The 20,456-nt window shown below is 32.4% G+C and overlaps 1 protein-coding gene across 3 annotated transcripts in view; it reads right to left on the reverse strand.

The window, feature by feature from the left end:
• Positions 1-4,625: 4,625 nt before the first annotated feature.
• Klp54D (Kinesin-like protein at 54D) overlaps positions 4,626-20,456 on the reverse strand; it is a 72,914-nt gene continuing 57,083 nt past the window's right edge. Inside the window, exons 6-10 of one of the 3 annotated variants that reach the window (XM_075312759.1) lie at positions 10,314-10,550; positions 9,628-10,228; positions 5,151-5,235; positions 4,858-5,084; positions 4,626-4,785 (exon numbers count right to left, since the gene is read on the reverse strand). In XM_075312759.1, the coding sequence (XP_075168874.1) occupies positions 4,773-4,785; positions 4,858-5,084; positions 5,151-5,235; positions 9,628-10,228; positions 10,314-10,550 (1,163 nt within the window). In that variant the 3' untranslated portion in view covers positions 4,626-4,772. Of the gene's footprint in view, positions 4,786-4,857; positions 5,085-5,150; positions 5,269-5,327; positions 5,601-9,627; positions 10,229-10,313; positions 10,551-20,456 lie in introns of those variants that run through there. The other 2 variants (XM_075312758.1, XM_075312760.1) reach the window with 2 other exon arrangements.

Here is a 20,456-nt window from a genome sequence, read left to right on the forward strand (position 1 = left end):
TATTTGCATTTTAAATGTTGGTTATATTAGACTAGGACAATGGAAATTTATGTTGAGATACAGTTCCCAAGGTGATGTCCCCTCGGCATTTTTGTTCCTCTAATTGAAAACAAAAAAGTATATACGGCCGTAAGTTCGGCCAGGCCGAATCTTATGTACCCTCCACCATGGATTGCGTAGAAACTTCTACGAAAGACTGTCATCCACAATCGAACTACTTGGGTTGTGGTATCTTAAAACTTCTTAACATCGTTTTCTAAATTGTGAGTTAGTCCATACGTGGTATATATTAGACAAAAAAGTTATGTATATGTAAGTCTACAAATATTTACGAATCGACATGGACTTTTGCACGGTACGTAGAGAGCCAGAATTGAAATATGGGGGTCGCTTATATGGGGGCTATATAGAATTATGAACTGATATGGACCAATTTTTGTGTGATTGGGGATCGATCTGAGGGCTATATATAACTGATATGGACCTAGTTAGGCATGGTTGTTAACGGTCATATACTAGCACAATGTACCAAATTTCAACTGACTCGGATGAAATTTGCCCCTCCAAGAGGCTCCAAAACCAAATCCCGGGATCGGTTTATATGGGGGCTATATATTATTATGGACTGCTATGGACCACTTTTGGCATGGTTGTTAGAGACCATATACCAACATCACGTAACGAATTTCAACCGAATCGGATGAATTTTGCTCTTCCAAGGGGCTCCGGAGGTCAAATCTGGTGATCGGTTTATATGGGGCCTATATATAATTATTGATCGATTTCGACCAACTTTTGCATGAGTCTTTGAGGCCATATATTTACACCACGTACCCAATTTCAACTGAATCAGATGAATTTTGGACTTTCAAGAGGCTCCGGACGACAAATCTGGTAATCGGTTTATATGAGGGCTATATATAATTATGGACCGATGTGGACCAATTTTTGCATGGTCATTAGAGACCATATACTAACACCATATACCAAATTTCAGGCGGATCGGATGAAATTTGCTTCTCTTAGAGGCTCCGAAAACCAAATCGGGGGATCGATTTATATGGGGGCTATATATAATTACGGACCAATTTGTGCATGTTTGTTAGAGACCATATACTAACACCATGTACCAAATTTCAGCCGGATCGGATGAAATTTGCTTCTCTTAGAGCAATCGCTAGCCAAATTGGGGGATCGGTTTATATGGGGGCTATATGTAATTATGGACCGATGTGAACCAAGTTTTGCATGATTGTTAGAGACCATATATGGGGGCTATACGTAAATGTAAACCGATGTGCAATACCATACGACCTACATCAATAACAACTACTTGTGCCAAGTTTCAAGTCGATAGCTTGTTTCGTTCGGAAGTTAGCGTGATTTCAACAGACGGACGGACGGACGGACATGCTCAGATCGACTCAGAATTTTACCACGACCCAGAATATATATACTTTATGGGGTCTTAGAGCAATATTTCGATGTGTTACAAACGGAATGACAAAGTTAATATAACCCCATCCTATGGTGGAGGGTATAAAAATAAAAATTATTTTGGAGAAGCCGATTTTGTTTCCTTTTCAGTACCTATCGTGGGAACCACTGTTCCTCATCACTTTTATGCTGCTCGGATTTATAAGCCTTCATCCCTACTGTGTTACAAGGGTCTAATCACGGCATTCGATATCTACATTTTTAACCGAAATCTAAATTTTTCGAATCATGGCAGTAGATATCGAGTTTATTGGTCGATAACTTTTTCGATTGTCAATCATCAATCTGATTTTTACTTTTTGTTTATTAAGTATATTACTTTGTCCGATATATATAAAAGTAGCTTCTACTCCAGATTCCAAAGGTTGAGTTACATATCATGCTTTAATCTGTGCGTTGAGGGAAGGGTTGCTATTTTTCAGTTTGAAGCACTCTAACAAAACTGTTGCTGTCAAAGAGAAAATTCAACTCTTCAATCAACGGACGCATTAACGCATAGTATGTAACTCAACCTTAAGGGGTACCCATTTTTTTAAAAGGAAGGTTTACCTTCCTCAGTTATGATCGTGACACTTTCATATAACCAAAATCATTTTTTTCAATGTCCAAAAAAAATTTGAATTGTACAAAAGTCCCATGTTAATAGTACTCTTTTGAAATGCCTGAAAAGTCTATACAGTATATGGTTAGTATCCGGATTACATTTACATACGCATGTCCTAGGAGGAAAGTACTTCACCCCAGGCTTACCTTCGGCCATGAAATAAGTAGTGCTTTTAAAGCATATAATCACCTAATATGTAATCACTTATTTGTAGATATACCAAAGTTTGAAAAATAACTACTTATTGTCTCAGGTAACCAAATATCGATAATAATGACTTCTCCCGCCGATTACAAAGGTTCGATATATGTCGAGTAATGCTGTTAAATAGACGCTATTTGAATAGAAATGAATATTGTATAAATTAAAAAAACACAAATGTTAATATATTCATATAAATAAGATAAGACGCAATAATTAATTGTTATTAAAATGTTGTTAATAAATAATTTCTAATTCAATCACGAAATTAATTGATTCAATTAATTTTTAATTGAAATATCTTCAATTACAGGAATGATAGCATCAATTAAAAAAATTAATTGATACTATTAATTTTTGTAATTGACTTTAGTTTCAATTAGAAAATTGGTTGAATTAATTACATTTTTAATTGAATATTTAGATTGTTTAGGGGATTTGGATTCGTTATAATATACCTAATAGTCCATTCACATTAGGTTCGAATGTGGACTTTGAATCCCTTTTTTACAAGGCAAATGACAGTTGAAATCTAGTTAAAGTGGATTATGGAAGTATTATATGAATGAGGTATAATAAAAACATTTGTTTAAAAAATAATATGGTAATGTCATTAATTTAAAACACAATTATTATGAAATATTTGTGAAAAATATTCGTTAACGGAAAAGTTTTCAGAATTACCGTTACATTATATATATTGAGTTTTTTTAAGTAAATGCTCAATTATGTGAATAATTATACCTAATGATACCATCATTTATTCTATTTATTAAGCCATTAGCATTTTGACAATAATAATTCAAAAATTACCTAGAAGTACTTATTATTGTCATTATAAGTTAGTCACTATAACTCACCGCGATGTAATGCAATGTGTAATGACTGTTTTACTCCTGGTAATGATTCTACAAAATTTCGAACGATTATCGCCTCAATTGATAGTAATATCTTGGGAAAAAGTGCATGAAGTTATTATAAACCCTCCCGCTGAAAATATGTATGACATATTGAAGACAAAATGGTAAGCTTTTTTTCAGATTCCGAGGAAAAACGTTTAAAAAAGCTGTTAACGAAATAAAAATTTGACAAAATTTTCTATAGAAATAAAATTTTGACAAAATGTTCTATAGAAATAAAATTTTAACAAAATTTTCTATAGAAATAAAATTTTGACAAAATTTTCTATACAAAAGTTTCTACAGAAATAAAATTTTACCAACATTTTTTAAGAAATAAAATTTTGACGAAATTTTCTAAAAAATACAATTTTGGCAAAATTTTGATCAATACCTTCAAAATAAAATTTTTTAAATTTAGTAGATTTTTTGGTAAAATTTTCTTCAAATTTTGGTAGAGTATTTTTGGCACGAGTGGCAACCGTGGACAGGAAGCCGTCTGAATTATTAAATGAAATGCAATCTCTAGCTCAAGGTAAGGTTTCGAATGAAATTTTAAAACAACTCTGGTTGCAACGTCTCGCACAATACAACGTCAATCACAATCGACTGATTAGTCTAAGTGAGCCTGAATCTTAATCGGGCTGCCACTTAAACCTTTAACCTAACGTCTCGCAGCGCAAATGAAAGCAACCCTTTCCGTTAGCGATGACAGTATATAATCACCATAAACATGTTTAAAAAATATAATCACCATAAACATGTTTTAAGAGCATATTGCTACTTTCTTACGGGTAACATGGAATACGTTTGTCGCAATCGTGTTATTTTCTCAGAAATTGTGTGTCCCGGGAAAATAATTTTTTTTTGCGATGCGAAAAAGTAACATTAGGCACTTGGAACAAGTTTCAGGTGATCATATTCCTTCTCTGGGTGCGTATACCAAAAATCAACCGGATCGAATGCATTTTCTTTCTCCATGAGGTTCAAGAAGTCATGGACTTTGCATATTTCGTCTAAAATTCGAATTTTTGTTCCCATGTTGACTCTCTTGGTATCCAATTTATGTTTTAAGCTATTGTATGTGGGTAAAAAAACACAATACAAGGTTTCCACGTAGCGCCTTAGGAACTAGGCCACAAATTGAATTTTATATCCAATGAAGTTGTTGTTTGAGTCGGATTCCGTCAATCTAAAACAAAAATTACCGCTTTCCCGGGAAAAGAAATACTACGAGAAAGAAATGTTCAGGGGTAATCGCTTAACGGTGCCATGATTTGGGTGGTCTGTCCACAGGTGCCGGTGGTCTGACGATATCAACAGATTTTTCTGCTTTCCTTTGGTATCATCTCTTAAATGTTAATTCAATAAAAGTGGTTTACCTGTTACTTTCTTTTTTGAAGTTCAATTAATTTTCGAAATAATTTTGTGATAGTCTTAAAATTTATTTAAATTACACTTTGCAAGCACTTAAAATTATTGCTAAAAGTATTGAATGAAGTGTAAGCTCCTAAAAAATGTGAAACCATTCGTCAATACGGTAAGAAGTCGTTTTCTTCATCCACAGGATTTTAAGCTAACATACTGAATAGAAAGTAGAAAATTAAGAAATTAGGTTTAGATAATTTTTCCAATTTTTGTTTTCTTATAACTCACTCTGGTAAAAGACCATTAATTTCACCATTATGATCTTGCGATTTATTCGTTGGTGTATTGAGAATTTTTGTAGTTTTGTCATCGAAATTTTCTTCTAAGCTTCTTCTGGGGAATTTATTGGCCATTTCAATGATATTTCGAGCTATGCGTTCCTGATCTATTTTACGTTGTTCAGCATCCGAACGTTTCTCATTGTTCTCCGAAATACGTCCTTGCAAATCGGAAGGCTGGAATTATAGGGAAGAGAAGATTGATCTGTTCAAAATCCTCAGATAAATTCAGCTCATACTTACATCGCGTTCATCTTGAGAATCTTGAGGATTTGTCCATATCTCTGTTCCAGCAGTCTCACTTCCAGATGCAGATGATAGAGCGGGCCTGGCCGGAATCAAAGGAGAACGAACACAAACTCTTAAAAGTTTTAATATAGAAAGAGTTGAAATTAACAAACACCCAGAAGAGACAGCTAATTTAATCTACATAGGATTTTATTATAAAATACAAATAATGAAGGCACATCACAAAGCCATTAAAAACTACGTAAACTAATTTCGTGTAATTTTTTTCTTCTAAATTTCACATCAATCACAACAAATTATGATAATTCTCTAATACAATAATGCTATTTTCTTGTGCGTGATATCTTTTCAATGAAGTACAAAAATATGGATAACACCAAATTGCTTGCGTTTCAATTCGTTAGAAGATTTCCAAACTCATTATTCTCATTCCCTAGTCTCGATCTAGAACGAGAAAACGTTAATGGAATAATGCGCTTTCTTCAACGTTAAAGCAAAAATAAAATTTAAACTGATTCAAGATGGTTTATTTCAAGGAATTCGATGGAATCAGAGAATTTTAAATTAATCTATTGGTAGTCATATTTATTGTAAACGAAATAAAGTCTAAAGTCGGACGAGACCGACTACATTATACCCTTCACCACTGTGTAGACCAACATGTTATTTGAGCTCTAATTGGAATATACATATACAGTGTTGTCAGTATTGAGGATTTTCCCCCGAATTGGGGATAGATTTTTGGCTCCATGAAATAAGTTCCCCTGAAATAACTCCCCGAAATGAAAAATTAAATAAGTCCCCAATTTCCTCTACAGAGAACAAAAACAATGATTTTTAGGGACTTATTTTATATTTTGGGGACCTATTTCATTTCCAATTATGGGAAGTTATTTCAAATGAAATAACTCCCAAATGTGTCCTAGTGAAATAATTCCCCAATATGGATTTTGGGGAGTTATTTCATTTTCTTAAATTTTAAAACAATTCATTAAAGTAGTAGCAGGAGCCGTTGTTTATGAATATTATGCTCAGTTTTTGAAAAAAAAAGCGTGAAGCGATGATGATAACAGGTTGGCTGATAAGTCCCCGGTCTGACACATAGATGGCGTCGCTAGTATTAAATGCATACTATTTTTATATAGTACCAACCTTCAAATGATTCGTGTCAAAATTTGACGTCTGTAAGTCAATTAGTTTATGAGATAGAGCGTCTTTTGTGATGCAACTTTGTTATTGTGAAAAAAAAATTGAAAAAAGGAATTTCGTGTTTTGATAAAATACTGAATGACCATAAAATGAAGTTGATCGAGATAGCAGAGGCCTTAAAGATATCAAAGGAACGTGTTGGTCATATCATTCATCAATATTTGGATATGCGGAAGCTCTGTGCAAAATGGGTGCCGCTCGAGCTCACATTTGACCAAAAACAACAACGTGTTGATGATTCTGAGCGGTGTTTGCAGCTGTTAACTCGTAATATACCCGAGTTTTTCCGTCGATATGTGACAATGGATGAAACATGGCTCCATCACTACACTCCTGAGTCCAATAGACAGTCGGCTGAGTGGTCAGCGACCGGTGAACCGTCTCCGAAGCGTGGAAAGACTCAAAAGTCCGCTGGCAAAATAATGGCCTCTGTTTTTTGGGATGCGCATGAAATAATTTTATCGATTATCTTGAGAAGGGAAAAACCATCAACAGTGACTATTATGTGGCGTTATTGGAGCGTTTGAAGGTCGAAATCGCGGCAAAACGGCCCCATATGAAGAAGAAAAGTGTTGTTCCACCACGACAACGCACCGTGCCACAAGTCATTGAGAACGATGGCAAAAATTCATGAATTGGGCTTCGAATCGCTTCCCCACCCACCGTATTCTCCAGATCTGGCCCCCAGCGACTTTTTCTTGTTCTCAGACCTCAAAAGGATGCTCGCAGGGAAAAAATTTGGCTACAATGAAGAGGTGATCGCCGAAACTGAGGCCTATTTTGAGGCAAAACCGAAAGAGTACTACCAAAATGGTATCAAAAAATTGGAAGGTCGTTATAATCGTTGTATCGCTCTTGAAGGGAACTATGTTGAATAATAAAAACGAATTTTGACAAAAAAATGTGTTTTTCTTTGTTAGACCGGGGACTTATCAGCCAACCTGTTATAAAATGAATTACGAATTTATAAACGGGTGTTGAAAAAATAGTGAATTACCATACACGAAAAGAATTTTCTTCGTAAAAAGAACGAAAAATTTCGTTAAAAGTATGCATTTTTTGATTGTTTTATAACCAAAGAAATTTTTCATTAAAAGTACGAATAATTTCGTTCTTTTTACGAAGAAAAGTTCTTCCAAAATTTTCGTAGTTCGTAAGAAAAAACTTCGTACTTTTTATAAAAAAGTTTCATACTTTTTATGAAACAATTTCGTTCTTTTTATGAAATAGAAACGGATAAGATTTGATTATGAGGGGCCAAAGGTCTAATTTATAATTTTACTCGTTTGGCTCGTTTTTTTTTTAATTTTTAATTCATTACTGTTTTTCTACTGCAGAGCTATTTCATTATTTTTCATAAAAACTTGTCAAAAATTTATTGGCGATTTTTGTGGCGAATTTTAATTTACATTGGGGATTTTTGGGGACAACATCGTACCAATTTGGAGACAAGAGCCAGAAAAATACTGGCAACACTGCTTCTTGGCGTTATATACCAATGCACAAACTTATTATACCCTGTAGGGTATAACATCATATATGGTCAATATTTTTCAGTATGCATCATTTCTGATATCATCAATGCATAGCTGTAAGTTATCTGTAAAAATACTTTCCTGCGGAACTAAATTTTCGACACATTTCCCTTTGTTCAAAAGTATTTTCTTTAAGAGCAAATATACTCGAATTTATGAAAAACTATTGTCTCCAATTTTTTTATACCCTCCACCATAGGATGGGGGGTATATTATCTTTGTCATTCCGTTTGTAACACATCGAAATATTGTTCTAAGACCCCATAAAGTATGTACATATATTTTGGGTCGTGGTGAAATTCTGGGTCGATCTAAGCATGTCCGTCCGTCCGTCCGTCCGTCAGTTGAAATCAAGCTAACTTCCGAACGAAACAAGCTATCGACTTGAAACTTGTAGTTGTAGTAACAAGTAGTTGTTATTGATGTAGGTCGGATGGTATTGCAAATGGACCATATTGGACCACTTTTACGTATAGCCCCCATATAAACCCAGATTTTACTTGCGGAGCCTCCTACAGAAGCAAATTTCATCCGATCCGGTTGAAATTTGGTACGTGGTGTTAGTATATGGTCCCTAACAACCATGCAAAAATTGGTCCATATCGGCCCATAATTAAATATAGCCCCCCTATATACCGATCCCCAGATTTTATCTCCGGAGCCTCTTGGAGGAGCAAAATTCATCCGATCCGGTTGAAATTTGGTACGAGCTGTAAGTATATGCTATCTAAAAACCATGCAAAAATTGGTTCATATCGGTCCATAATTATATATAGCCCCCATATAAGAGAAGCAAATTTCAATCGATCCGGTTGAAATTTGGTACATTAAGGTAGTATATGGCCGCTAAAATTTTGTCAAAATTTTATTTCTATAGAAAATTTTGTCAATATTTTATTTCTATAGAAAATTTTGTCAAAATTTTATTTCTATAGAAAATTTTGTCAAAATTTTATTTCTATAGAAAATTTTGTCAGAACTTTATTTCTATAGAAAATTTTGCAAAATTTTATTTCTATAAAAAATTTTGTCAGAATTTTATTTCTATAGAAAAATTTTTTCAAAATTTTATTTCTATAAAAAATTTTATCAAAATTTTATTTCTATAGAAAATTTTGTCAAAACGTTATTTCTATAGAAAATTTTGCAAAATTTTATTTCTATAGAAAATTTTGTCAACATTTTATTTCTATAGAAAATTTTGTCAAACTGAATTATATACGTATTTAATCGGCCTTTTTTGTTTAATATATACCCCGTATGGACTAACTTAACATACAATTTAGAAAACGGTGTTAAGAAGTTTTAAGATACATTGCCATCGGCAAGTGTTACCGCAGCTCAAGTAATTCGATTGTGGATGACAGTATGTAGTAGAAGTTTTTGCGCAATTCATGGTGGAGGGTACATAAGATTCGGCCTGGCCGATTTTACGGCCGTATATACTTGTTTAATTTCTCTTTAAAGAGTTTTTAGGGCCAAAGGAAAACTTCTTTAAAATGTCGTTCCTCAGAAAAGAAAACTCTTCTTTAAATGTCTGTTTTGTCTTGTCCATTTTATATGCTACAAAGAATTGTAATTTAAATAAATTAATGTTTACTATATACGCTCGTTCAATATAAAGAGTAGACACTAAGTTTTTTATTTTATTTTCTTTAATCATTTACTATCTTTCCATCGTAATTCCTTAAAATATCCCCAAATATGTATTTACAGTTATTACTTACTTATTTACATCTTCCAATTTCTTTAGCAATCTTTCATTTTCACGACACACAATTTCCTGATCTCGCAGTATAGTCTCCCGTACCGTAAACAGATGATTATTCTCCTGTCTTAATGCCTCATTCTCTTGCATATACAATTTAACCAATTCAGCTAATTCACTACCATCTAATTCAGGTAAACGTTCCAAATTGATTTTCGGTATGGGTCCAACGCCATTATCTGTGGACACTTCAAGCACATTGGGATCTTCGGCGTTGATACTAGCCTCCTTTATGGTATTGTGGTGATAGTGTAGGGCGGCCTTTAGGTGTTCATTTTCCATTTGTAAGGCATTTATATCTCTCTTTAGGCTTAGGATCAATGCCTCCCGAGGATCCATCATTATGACGGGTTTAGTGCGTATTCGTTTAGCTCGGGAGGCATAGCGTAAGGTATTCAAAGTTTCGGCATAGTTATAATTGGCTGGTGAGACACATGCAATCATTAGAGTAACACCATTACCGGCTAAACTATCGGCCAGTAATTTGGTCAGTTGGCTATCTCTATACGGTATATGACCAAAACGTTTCTTGTTGTCACTCAACGAGGCAATGCAATATCCTAGGGATAAGAAGGAAAGTACATTAGCTATATTGGAATTTCCTTAACATTTAGGAAGTATTTATATGAGTCATTATCATCATACCCAGAACCATTAAGCTTTTATTAATATTGTTGGCTTCCTCTAATGTTTTGCCTTCACTCAATGTCTTCTTTGTTAGCTCACTTCCGGCCAAATCAACAAAATTGATTTTCCCATGTTTGGAAAGGAATACTCCACCATCAGTTTGTTGTTCTGATATAATATGTACCGTGAGAATCGTATGTGATCTGGAGGAATGATCATTCATGGCATGAGAACCCACGGCACGATTTCGCATACCTGTAATTTAGAAGGTAAATATTAATAAAGAAACTTAAAATTTAAAGCAAGTTCATTGAAAAATTTAATAATATGCATAATTGTAAAGACAAATTTCAGGGTGGCTGTTATGTGTGGCAAACAACTTCAAGTTTGAAGTTCACCACTGTGGTATCTCAATTGACTGAATAGTCTAAATGAGTTTGAAATAAAGGGCAGTCACTATACCTAACCTAACTTCAGGTTGTTATCAGTTCTGTTCAGATGGATAGATAGCTGACAGATTCTAGTGATAGTTTATTTTATTGTTTACAAGCTTATAAAAGCATGTTGATTTATTTCGTTAAATAATAAAGTTATTCGTGATGGGATTCAAGCGTGATAGTGTGATTAATTTATATTTGACCACAAAACCACGAGTGGCAATCGTTAGAGCCCTCCAGCATTTATTGTGAATATCTGCCTATTTGTGGAATTTTCGTTCGCCTCTAGATGAACGAAACATCAAAAATCACTCGTTGATATCTCAAGAAATAGAGTCTCAGTGTTCGATAGTAAATCATAAAGGAGTTTATGGCAAAAGTTGGAGGTTTTATAGCAAATATATCTAATGTTATTGAAATTTCATTGTAGACGAACGATTAGTCTTGAAACGATTTTGGGTTTCATTAACTAGCAGTAAATCTTTTGTTTATCGTACCATTGCTGTTATCATGATACTGGCAGTGTTCCATCGGAAAAGTGGACGAAAAAGACTGCAAAGGGCCACGGGGTTGCTTCACCTGCAAGAAAGTGGCCACACACAAAAAAAAATTTTCTGATTCAATCACGAAATTAATTGATCCAATTAATTTTTTAATTGAAATGTCTTCAATCACGAAAATGATAGTATCAATCACAGTTTTAATTGGGCATAGAAAAAATTCTTGATTAAAAAATTAATTGATTTTTTCAGCAAATTTCAATTAATTTTTTAATTGATTCAATTAAAAATTTAATTGATGTTGATTGCAAAACTCAATTAATTTATTAATTTAAAAAGGTAACTATTTTTAATTACTTTCTGAATTGGCTTAGTTTTTATTTGGATTAACAAATGATTGTTTGAAATACATTTTTAATTAAAAATTAAAAAAAAATCAGCATTGTTTTTAATGAATTAGTCTTCTGAATTTGATTAAAAAGTTAATTGTATCAATTAATTTTTTAATTAAAAATTTTAAAATTTTCAATCATTGACTTAATTAACTTAATGTTTCTATCATGATTAAAAAGTTAATTGTATCAATTAATTTATTAATTGAAAACATTTTCAACTTCAATTAACTTTTTAATTGGAAATATGTTGGTGATATTTTTTTCTGTGCAGATACCGAATTTGCTTTTCTCCGAACAAACAAAATGATCGGATTTACAGGCCAAAGATGTCAGCTGAAAATTTACAACTTCGATTAGCCACCAGGATACAAGCACCACCGATTGTAATGGCGTTGGCTGTTGTAACGGCCTATGGTCGCTTCCGCTCGTACTCATTGACTTTGGGGTCAAAATAAATACCGAATATTATCAGGAAAATATCCTAAAGTCAGTATTGAAGCCCTGGGAGGAAAAAAATTACCATGCAGAACATGGACATTTCAAGAGGACTCGGCAGCCACGCAGTCAGCACGTTTTAACCAAAGGTAACTTACTTCAAGGACATACGAATTTAACGGAGGGACGCAAATTTCCAAGATTCGTGTCCTGAATTTAATAAATACAAATTTGAAGCAAAAATTGTTAACTTACGTTCCACTAACATTTCTTTAATTTAAAGAAAATTGTCCCTAATATTGTGTTAATTGCGTGTCCTAAAATTTAGGTTGCATAATCTTTCATATTAGGTCAATATTTTTTCAGTACAATCAAGATACAAAAGTCAACAAATTTAAATGTGATTTCATTAATTTTTAAGAATTTTTCAGAATTATTAAAGCCAACAAAATTTTCTTTCATATATATATCCATTTTTAACTATGAAGGCAAAACGACATTAATTATCGACTTATGGTCAGGAAAAATTTGCATTTGTAGTTTAAGGATAGGAAATCTTTGGCATCACGATATTATTTTTTTTCAGTGTATATAAGATTCCTGTTTAAGATGCGAGTCATCACTTCTTATATCTGTAATAACGGATTAACCCCGGATCGAGGAGGACAAACAAGCAATCTTAGCATAAAGGGCCCAACGAAATTTTGTTGTAGGTATACATGGAGAAATATATGTTGTATGCTTCATTTGTCTATAACTTTTTTTCTGTTCATGTAACTAAAGTAAAGAAACCAAAAACTGATTAAATGGAATGAAACATTTTCATATAGGGGGAATTTTAACTAAAACATAATAATTTCGATGAATTGAAATAAAGTAAAATTGGCTTTAGTATCCTTTGTGTCTGTGAGTGTAATTGTTGTTCTCTAGAGGAAGAACCACTAAAAAGTATCAGCAGACACTGATTGCTATCTTTTTTGCAGACTTTTCCGTATGAGTTAAAACCCTTTCACTCACTTTTTCGTTTGTCATATTGCAATATATCAAAACACAAAAAATGGAATTAAGAGATACAATCTGTATGAATAAATATAGTGGATATATAGTATACATATTTGCAAATTACTAAGTCACATTGGTTTTCTACAGAATTAAGTTTTTTTCCTTCGACTAAGTAGTACATAGTCGATTAAACGCTTGAGGTCATATATTCACAATAGCCCCAAATGTGTTTGCATAAATTACAAAAAAAAGTATTCCACATGCATTATATTTTTCAAAATACAAAAAAAGTTATATTTATTGATTTTAGAAATAATAAACAGGATAATGAATCCACTATTATATGGTATAGCACTTTTGATGATTGCATCATACATAAAAAATAAAAATATTCTTTGATTTCAAATTACATTAAACACAGAAAAAATATTTTTTTTGATGCAGTGACAAAATTAATTGATCGAATAAATATTTAATTGAAGTTGATGCACTGAAAAAAATATTGTCGTGATGTCAAAGATTTCATGTCTTTAAAATACGAATGCAAATTTAGCTTAGCATAGAAGACTCATTTCTCTAATATAAAGATTTTTCCTTGTCAAAAAGTCGATAAACTTTTCAATGAAGTCGTATTGTCCTTATAATTAAGTGATTTCACTTAAAAATGGGTATCATAACACGAAAGAAGAAATGTTTGGGCTAAGGTCAACTTGACTTTCATAACTCAGAAAAATTCTTTAAATTTAATGAAATCGTGTTTAAATTTGTTGTCTTTTTGCATCTTGACTACAAACTTTGTAGTACAAAGCAACAAATCGTTCAAATATACGACATGTTTTTCAACACTTTATTTTAAAGACGTTTTTTACTTGAAGGTTAGGTTATGTTAGGTGGCAGCCCGATGTATCAGGCTCACTTAGACTATTCAGTCCATTGTGATACCACAATGGTGAACTTCTCTCTTATCACTGAGTGCTGCTCGATTCTATGTTAAGCCTAATGACAAGGGACCTCCTTTTTATAGCCGAGTTAAAAAAAAAAAAGAATTTTATAGACTTCTACAAAATCTATAGTCTCAAAATTTAAGCCGGCTAATGCATTAGGGTGGAAAAAAATGTTAGTAAAAAAATATGGGAAACATTTAAATCTGAAGCAATTTTATGGAAACTTCGCAAAAGTTTATTTATGATTTATCGCTCGATATATATGTATTAGAAGTTTAGGAAAATTAGAGTCATTTTTACAACTTTTCGACTAAGCAGTGGCGATTTTAGAAGGAAAATGTTGGTATTTTGACCATTTTTGTCGAAATCAGAAAAACATATATATGGAAGCTATATCTAAATCTGAATCGATTTCAACCAAATTTGGCACGCATAGCAACAATGCTAATTCTACTCCCTGTGCAAAATTTCAACTAAATCGGAGTTAAAAATTGGCCTCTGTGATCATATGAGTGTAAATCGGGCGAAAGCTATATATGGGAGATATATCTAAATCTGAACCGATTTCAACCAAATATATGGGAGCTATATCTAAATTTGAACCGATTTCAATAAAATTTAGCACACTTGATTATAGTACTAATTGTTCTTCTTGTGCAAAATTTTAAGCAAATTAGGGTAAAACTCTGGCTTCTGGGGCCATATAAGTCCATATCGGGCGAAATATATATGGGAGCAAAATTTTAAGCAAATTAGGGTAAAACTCTGGCTTCTGGGGCCATATAAGTCCATATCGGGCGAAATATATATGGGAGCTATATCTAAATCTGAACCGATTTCTTCCAAAATCAATAGGGTTCTATTCTGACCCAAACAAGCACTTGTGCCAAATTTGAAGGCGATTGGACTTAAACTGCGACCTAGACTTTGATCACAAAAATGTGTTCACAGGCAGACGGACATGCCTAGATCGACTCAGGACCCACCCTGAGCATTATTGCCAAAGACACCATGTGTCTATCTCGTCTCCTTCTGGGTGTTGCAAACATATGCACTAACTTATAATACGCTGTTCCACAGTGTGGCGCAGGGTATAAAAAAGCTTAAAAAGCGAAAAATTAAAATTTGCCTCCTAGAAGCAAGTCCACAAAACCCAAATTTAAAAGAGAATTGTGTTCGTTTTTAAAGGACTTTGACAGCATATGAAGAAAAAAAGCGAAAAATTAAAATTAGCTTCCTAGAAGCAAGTACACAAAACCCAAATTTAAGAGAGAATTGTGTCTCCTTACTTGTATTCTCCTCACTTGTATTCTCCGCCTCTTTGGCTCGGAATCAATACCAACATTTTTAAAGTAAAGACAAAAAAAAAATCAATATATATTGTATTTTGTTCGTTTCACCCAACCTAAACCCTGTTTAAATGTAATCGAATTTAAAAAGTAAGAACATTTAATTGAAACAATTAATTTTTTAATTGGAATCTTTGGTATATTACTTTTGTATTTCTATCTAATCTGCAATCAAAATTAAAAATTTTGACCAAAAAGAAGGGCACAATGTTTTTCTTGGTTTGGGAACATTTTTCCAGCAAAACTGTTGTTTTCTCGCTAAACGTAAAATGGTTTTCGAAATCACATACATGATATCTGAGAAAATAACATGGTTGCGGCAAACATGTTACATTTTCTATGTTCAAAAATAACATTTTGCTCTAGGTGTGAGAAGTTTTCTAGTGCTACGTTATGTTCAGTAATTCCGGAGATAATTCAGAGGGTTTCAAAATTTTTCTAATTGAATTCACAAGAAGTATGACAAGCGGTTTGGTTCCGTTTGAAAAGAAAGTATCTTAGTATTGAGTACAAATAGAAGCGGGCCGTATTGGCCAATTTTTTGATGTAATACCCATATTGGCTGATCTTCTTTGTTCTGATTAATTTTTAATGTAAATTCCTTTAATAAGTTTATTGAATTAATTTTGAATATGGGTATTTTCATTTGTAACCTTTTTCTATTGTTCTTTGAAAAAAGAAACAATGTAAGAATTTGAAATGTGAAATTAAACAAATCGTTCCAAAAAAAAAAATAGGGCAATTGACCAGTAAAGAGTTAAACTATAAAATCTAATATAAATACGAAAAATAAATGGTCGAGCCAATAAAGTAATTTCTACAATTTAATTTTGGGTAATAAAACACTTTAGTGAAATAGCTGAACTTTTAACGCAAACACGCCATTTAACTATTGGGCTACACTTACACTAGAAAAATATGTGAAACAATCAGAGCAAGGTTTATTTTATTAATCAACCAATCATTTTTGCTCGATATAAAAAATAAGAAAGCATGGATCTCCTTAACCCTTATATTATGTTGGGGTCATTTGATGACCAATATGGTATTTTCATCAGCGTATTTCTTACTGCTGGAATATAAATAAAAGTTCTTACTAGTCAGTGCATGAATTGTTGACATGTACTGAATTCTTGCTGAGTAGTAAGATCTTTTAAGTATATTCCAACAATAAGAAATACGCTGATGAAAAATACCATATGGGTCGTCAAATGACCCCAACATAATATAAGGGTTAAATATGCGTCCTAAAACGAAAGGGAAGCTACAAAGGTGAGTCGATGTAGCCCTTACTGTCCGACGGTCTATCTATGAACTGGCAGAGTCGACTAGATGTCATTCGACGACCTTTTATCAAAAAAGGTGACTTTTAGTAATTTTAAAATTCGACTAATCGACTTTTGATATTTTGGGAAATCGGGAATAATAGGAAAATAGGATGTAAATATTTGTATAGATGAATGTCAGAAAAAATTTTATCAACCAATTCATGTATGGTAATTAGAAGACTAATTTCAACTCGACTGGATGAAATTTGTTCCTCCATGAGGCCCCAGAATCTTGGGGGTCAGTTTACATTATGATTGATTATTAAAAAGCATATATTGAAATTACGTAACGTATTTCAATCGCATCTAATGAAATTTGCTTATTCACAATGCTCCGGAAGTGAAATCCGTGAAAGGTTTTGTATGTGGGCCATATATAATTATGAATTTGTACATGGTTATTACGGAGCATATACTAACATCACGTAAGTATACATTAATAGCAAGTACTTGTACTCAATTTCAAGTCGATAGCTTGCTTCTTTCGGAAGTTAGAGTGATCTCAACAGACGGACGGATAACGGACGAATAACTAATTTATGTTTACTGCATTGCAGTAGTAAAATGCGTTACGTGCATATTAATATTAAAAAAATGTTTTAAAAAGATTGTTTTTATTTGTGGTTTTATTATGTTTTTTATTATAACCCAGCAAAGTTGGCGCAGGAACGATGAATTTAACATGGGCTTATTATAGGACGGATATCCACCATACTAATAACAGTTGCACTGGATTTGCAAAACTTTTAAGGTGTTATCCGAATTTTGTGGTTTTGATGTGAATTAAAAAAAAATTGTGGTAGTTTGCTAAATAAATATTTTTTGAAATTTTTTTTTACGATTTTTAATGCATTCTAACATTTATCTGAAACGTTTGACCTCAAATATTTTCAAAAATTCCCAATTTTTCAAGAATGGATTTAGCATCTTTTTCGACAAAATTTACAAAATTTGTACTATTTTATTAATTCTTACTTTATTTTTAACCTATTTGAAACAAAAAAATTAAAATGAAATATGAACAACGCGAGTTACAAAAAATTTAATTAAAATAAAGAAAATTTTTGGAAGTGGTTATAAAGTTGTGCTTTTGGAAGAACTTCCTAAAATTTGGGAGTTCTTCCAAAGGCACAACTTTAAAAGCACTTCCAGAAGATGCACTCCCAATAATGTTCTTTATTTTAACTACACCCTCAAAAAAATCGCTTCTTTAACATATGTTCCAAACATATTTTGCAGGAAGCACATATATTATTGGATACTGCCGAAACATTAATATGTTTGTTTTATGTGAACATATTATATGTTTGGAAGCATTTGGAAGCACCCAAAAATATTATATGCTTGGAAGAATTTTTCCCAAAGACGATTGTGCTCATTGCCTAACATACTCGTAATTTTCACATCCACGAAATATTTTAGTTCTTGGCACCTTTTTCTGTAATACAAATAATGTTGAAGAAATTATTCACTTTTATAATTTTTTTAAATTTTACCTTTCGCCTGCACGGAGAATCGAACCGAGCACCATACAGTTTGTAAGCCAACACACTATCCACTGGATTACGTAGCTGTTATAGTCACCAGGAGATAATTATCGTTATAAATTACATTTATATAGCATAGTTTGCAGCGCCCACGAGCCCATGCAAACATAACATTATTTAACAGAAACATACATTTGTTTGCCACGTGGAGCAGTGGTTAGCATGTCTGCCTTGCATGCAAAGGGTCGTGGGTTCAATCCCTGCTCCGACCGAACACTTTTTTTATTTTTATTTACACATTTATATTTATACTATATTAAATTTTTATAATGAAACTTCGAAATGTGGGTTATTAAAGATTTATAGTCAGTAACAGTGCTTGATATAAACGAAATTGACTGATTTTCGCATAAAATATTATTTTTTTATTGCAAAAATAACAATTTTGTAACAAAAAACTGTTTTTGGTACAAAACTCAAAAATTTGGAAGGAATTCAAAAACTCTAACAAAAGAAGAACGTGGAGTCGAGTATAAACATACATAAATAATTTTATAATATAAACATAAATTTAGTTAGGCGTGAGCAGTTTTTTACTAGCATTTAACACCGTCGCTCTAAAATGCCTTTTATTTTTCTTTAATAATTCATTTTAAAGAAAATAAACTTTTTAAATTGTTTTAGCTGCAAAACTCGAATTTAATGCCCGCTTTTATATTTGAAGGTGTCCGTCAACTCCTCGTGGACTACTTCTTAATAAGGAGGAACTAAACTTTGTTTTTATACATTTTACTGTGTAATTTTTCACTATTTCCTCCTTATTTCATTTTACTGTCCCAACTCTAAAAAGAGTATAGTGCCCTTTCGTTATTTTTATGAAGACCCCTGATTTCTTTTAATGAACCAAGAAAAAAATTGTGCCCATAATGCCAAAATGATAAACAAAACACATGTCCACACATACATAAAATGGTGCTCTCAAGGCGAAAACATATGCTGTTTGTTTTTCAAATGTCTATTCTCTTGGTTCCGAATGTCTATTCTCTTTATTCAAATTAAATAATATTTAGACTTAAGCATATAAAATTTTTGGCCTTATCATAAAACAGTTTTCCGAAACAACATACAAGCGGTTTCACAGAAATTGTTCTCTTTTGATTTTTTCGCTGTTATGTTGATATCTTTCGTCAACTCTCCCGGTTTCCATCTCTATTTCTTTCTCTATACTCTCCCTGTCGCTTTGAATAAAATATCACAACATATGTATGTTTAGTCGAAATTTGTAAATATACATATGTTTGCATTCACACATATGATTTTTATGAAACATTCATGCCACAAACATAATATATTCTAACATATTAACATAGATGTCCCAAACATTTAGTGTTAGTTTCGGAACATTACATGTTTGCACTTAAATATATTGTGTTTTAAAATTATGCCCGAAACACATTTTGTTTATATCGGAACATATGAAAAACATATTTTTCTTACAGTGTACCCAGAAAGTCCTTTTAATTCAATTTTTTATATCTTGGTTTTTTCATACTTTTAATGGGTAATTTTAACTTTTTTGTTTCAATTAGGATAAAAATAGGACAAAAAAATGCTGAATCCAATCTGAAAAAATTGTGAATTTTTGAAAATATTTGAGGTCAAACATTTCCGACAAGCGTTAGAATCCATTAAAAGTTATAAAAAATTATAAAAATTATTTATTTGACAAAATATCACAGAATTTTTTAATTTACATCCAAAACATTGAATTCGGATCACACCTAAAGAAGTGATGCAAATTCAGTGCAACGGCTGTTGAAATGGAGGACTTCCGTCCTATGACAAGCCTATGTTAAATTCATCGCTTCTGCGTCAAGTTTGCACCACTTCCGGGTCCAAAAAGAAAATTTCCATTACTTTTTTGGCGACGCTGTTTTTGCTGGGATGGGGATGTCATAGGACGGATGCCCACCATTTGCCGTTGCACTGAATTTGCATCATTTCTTAAAGTTGTGATCCGAATTCATTGTTTTGGAAGTCAATTAAACATTTTTGTGATATTTTTCAAAATAAATAATTTTTATAATTTTTTTATGATTTTTAATGCATTCTAACGCTTTAAAAATATGAAAACAGCGAGTTATAAAAAAATTAAAATTGTCTAGCTTCCTAGGGGAAGCTAGTGATGTTTTTTATAAGTAAAAATTCTAAAAAAAAAACAAAAGCTCGAGACATCGATCTAGAGTCTACTGGCAGATTCAGCGATCTGAATCGGCCCCATTCT

The sequence above is a fragment of the Haematobia irritans genome, chromosome 5 (assembly GCF_050003625.1).
Source record: "Haematobia irritans isolate KBUSLIRL chromosome 5, ASM5000362v1, whole genome shotgun sequence".
NCBI classification, from domain to species: domain Eukaryota; kingdom Metazoa; phylum Arthropoda; class Insecta; order Diptera; family Muscidae; genus Haematobia; species Haematobia irritans.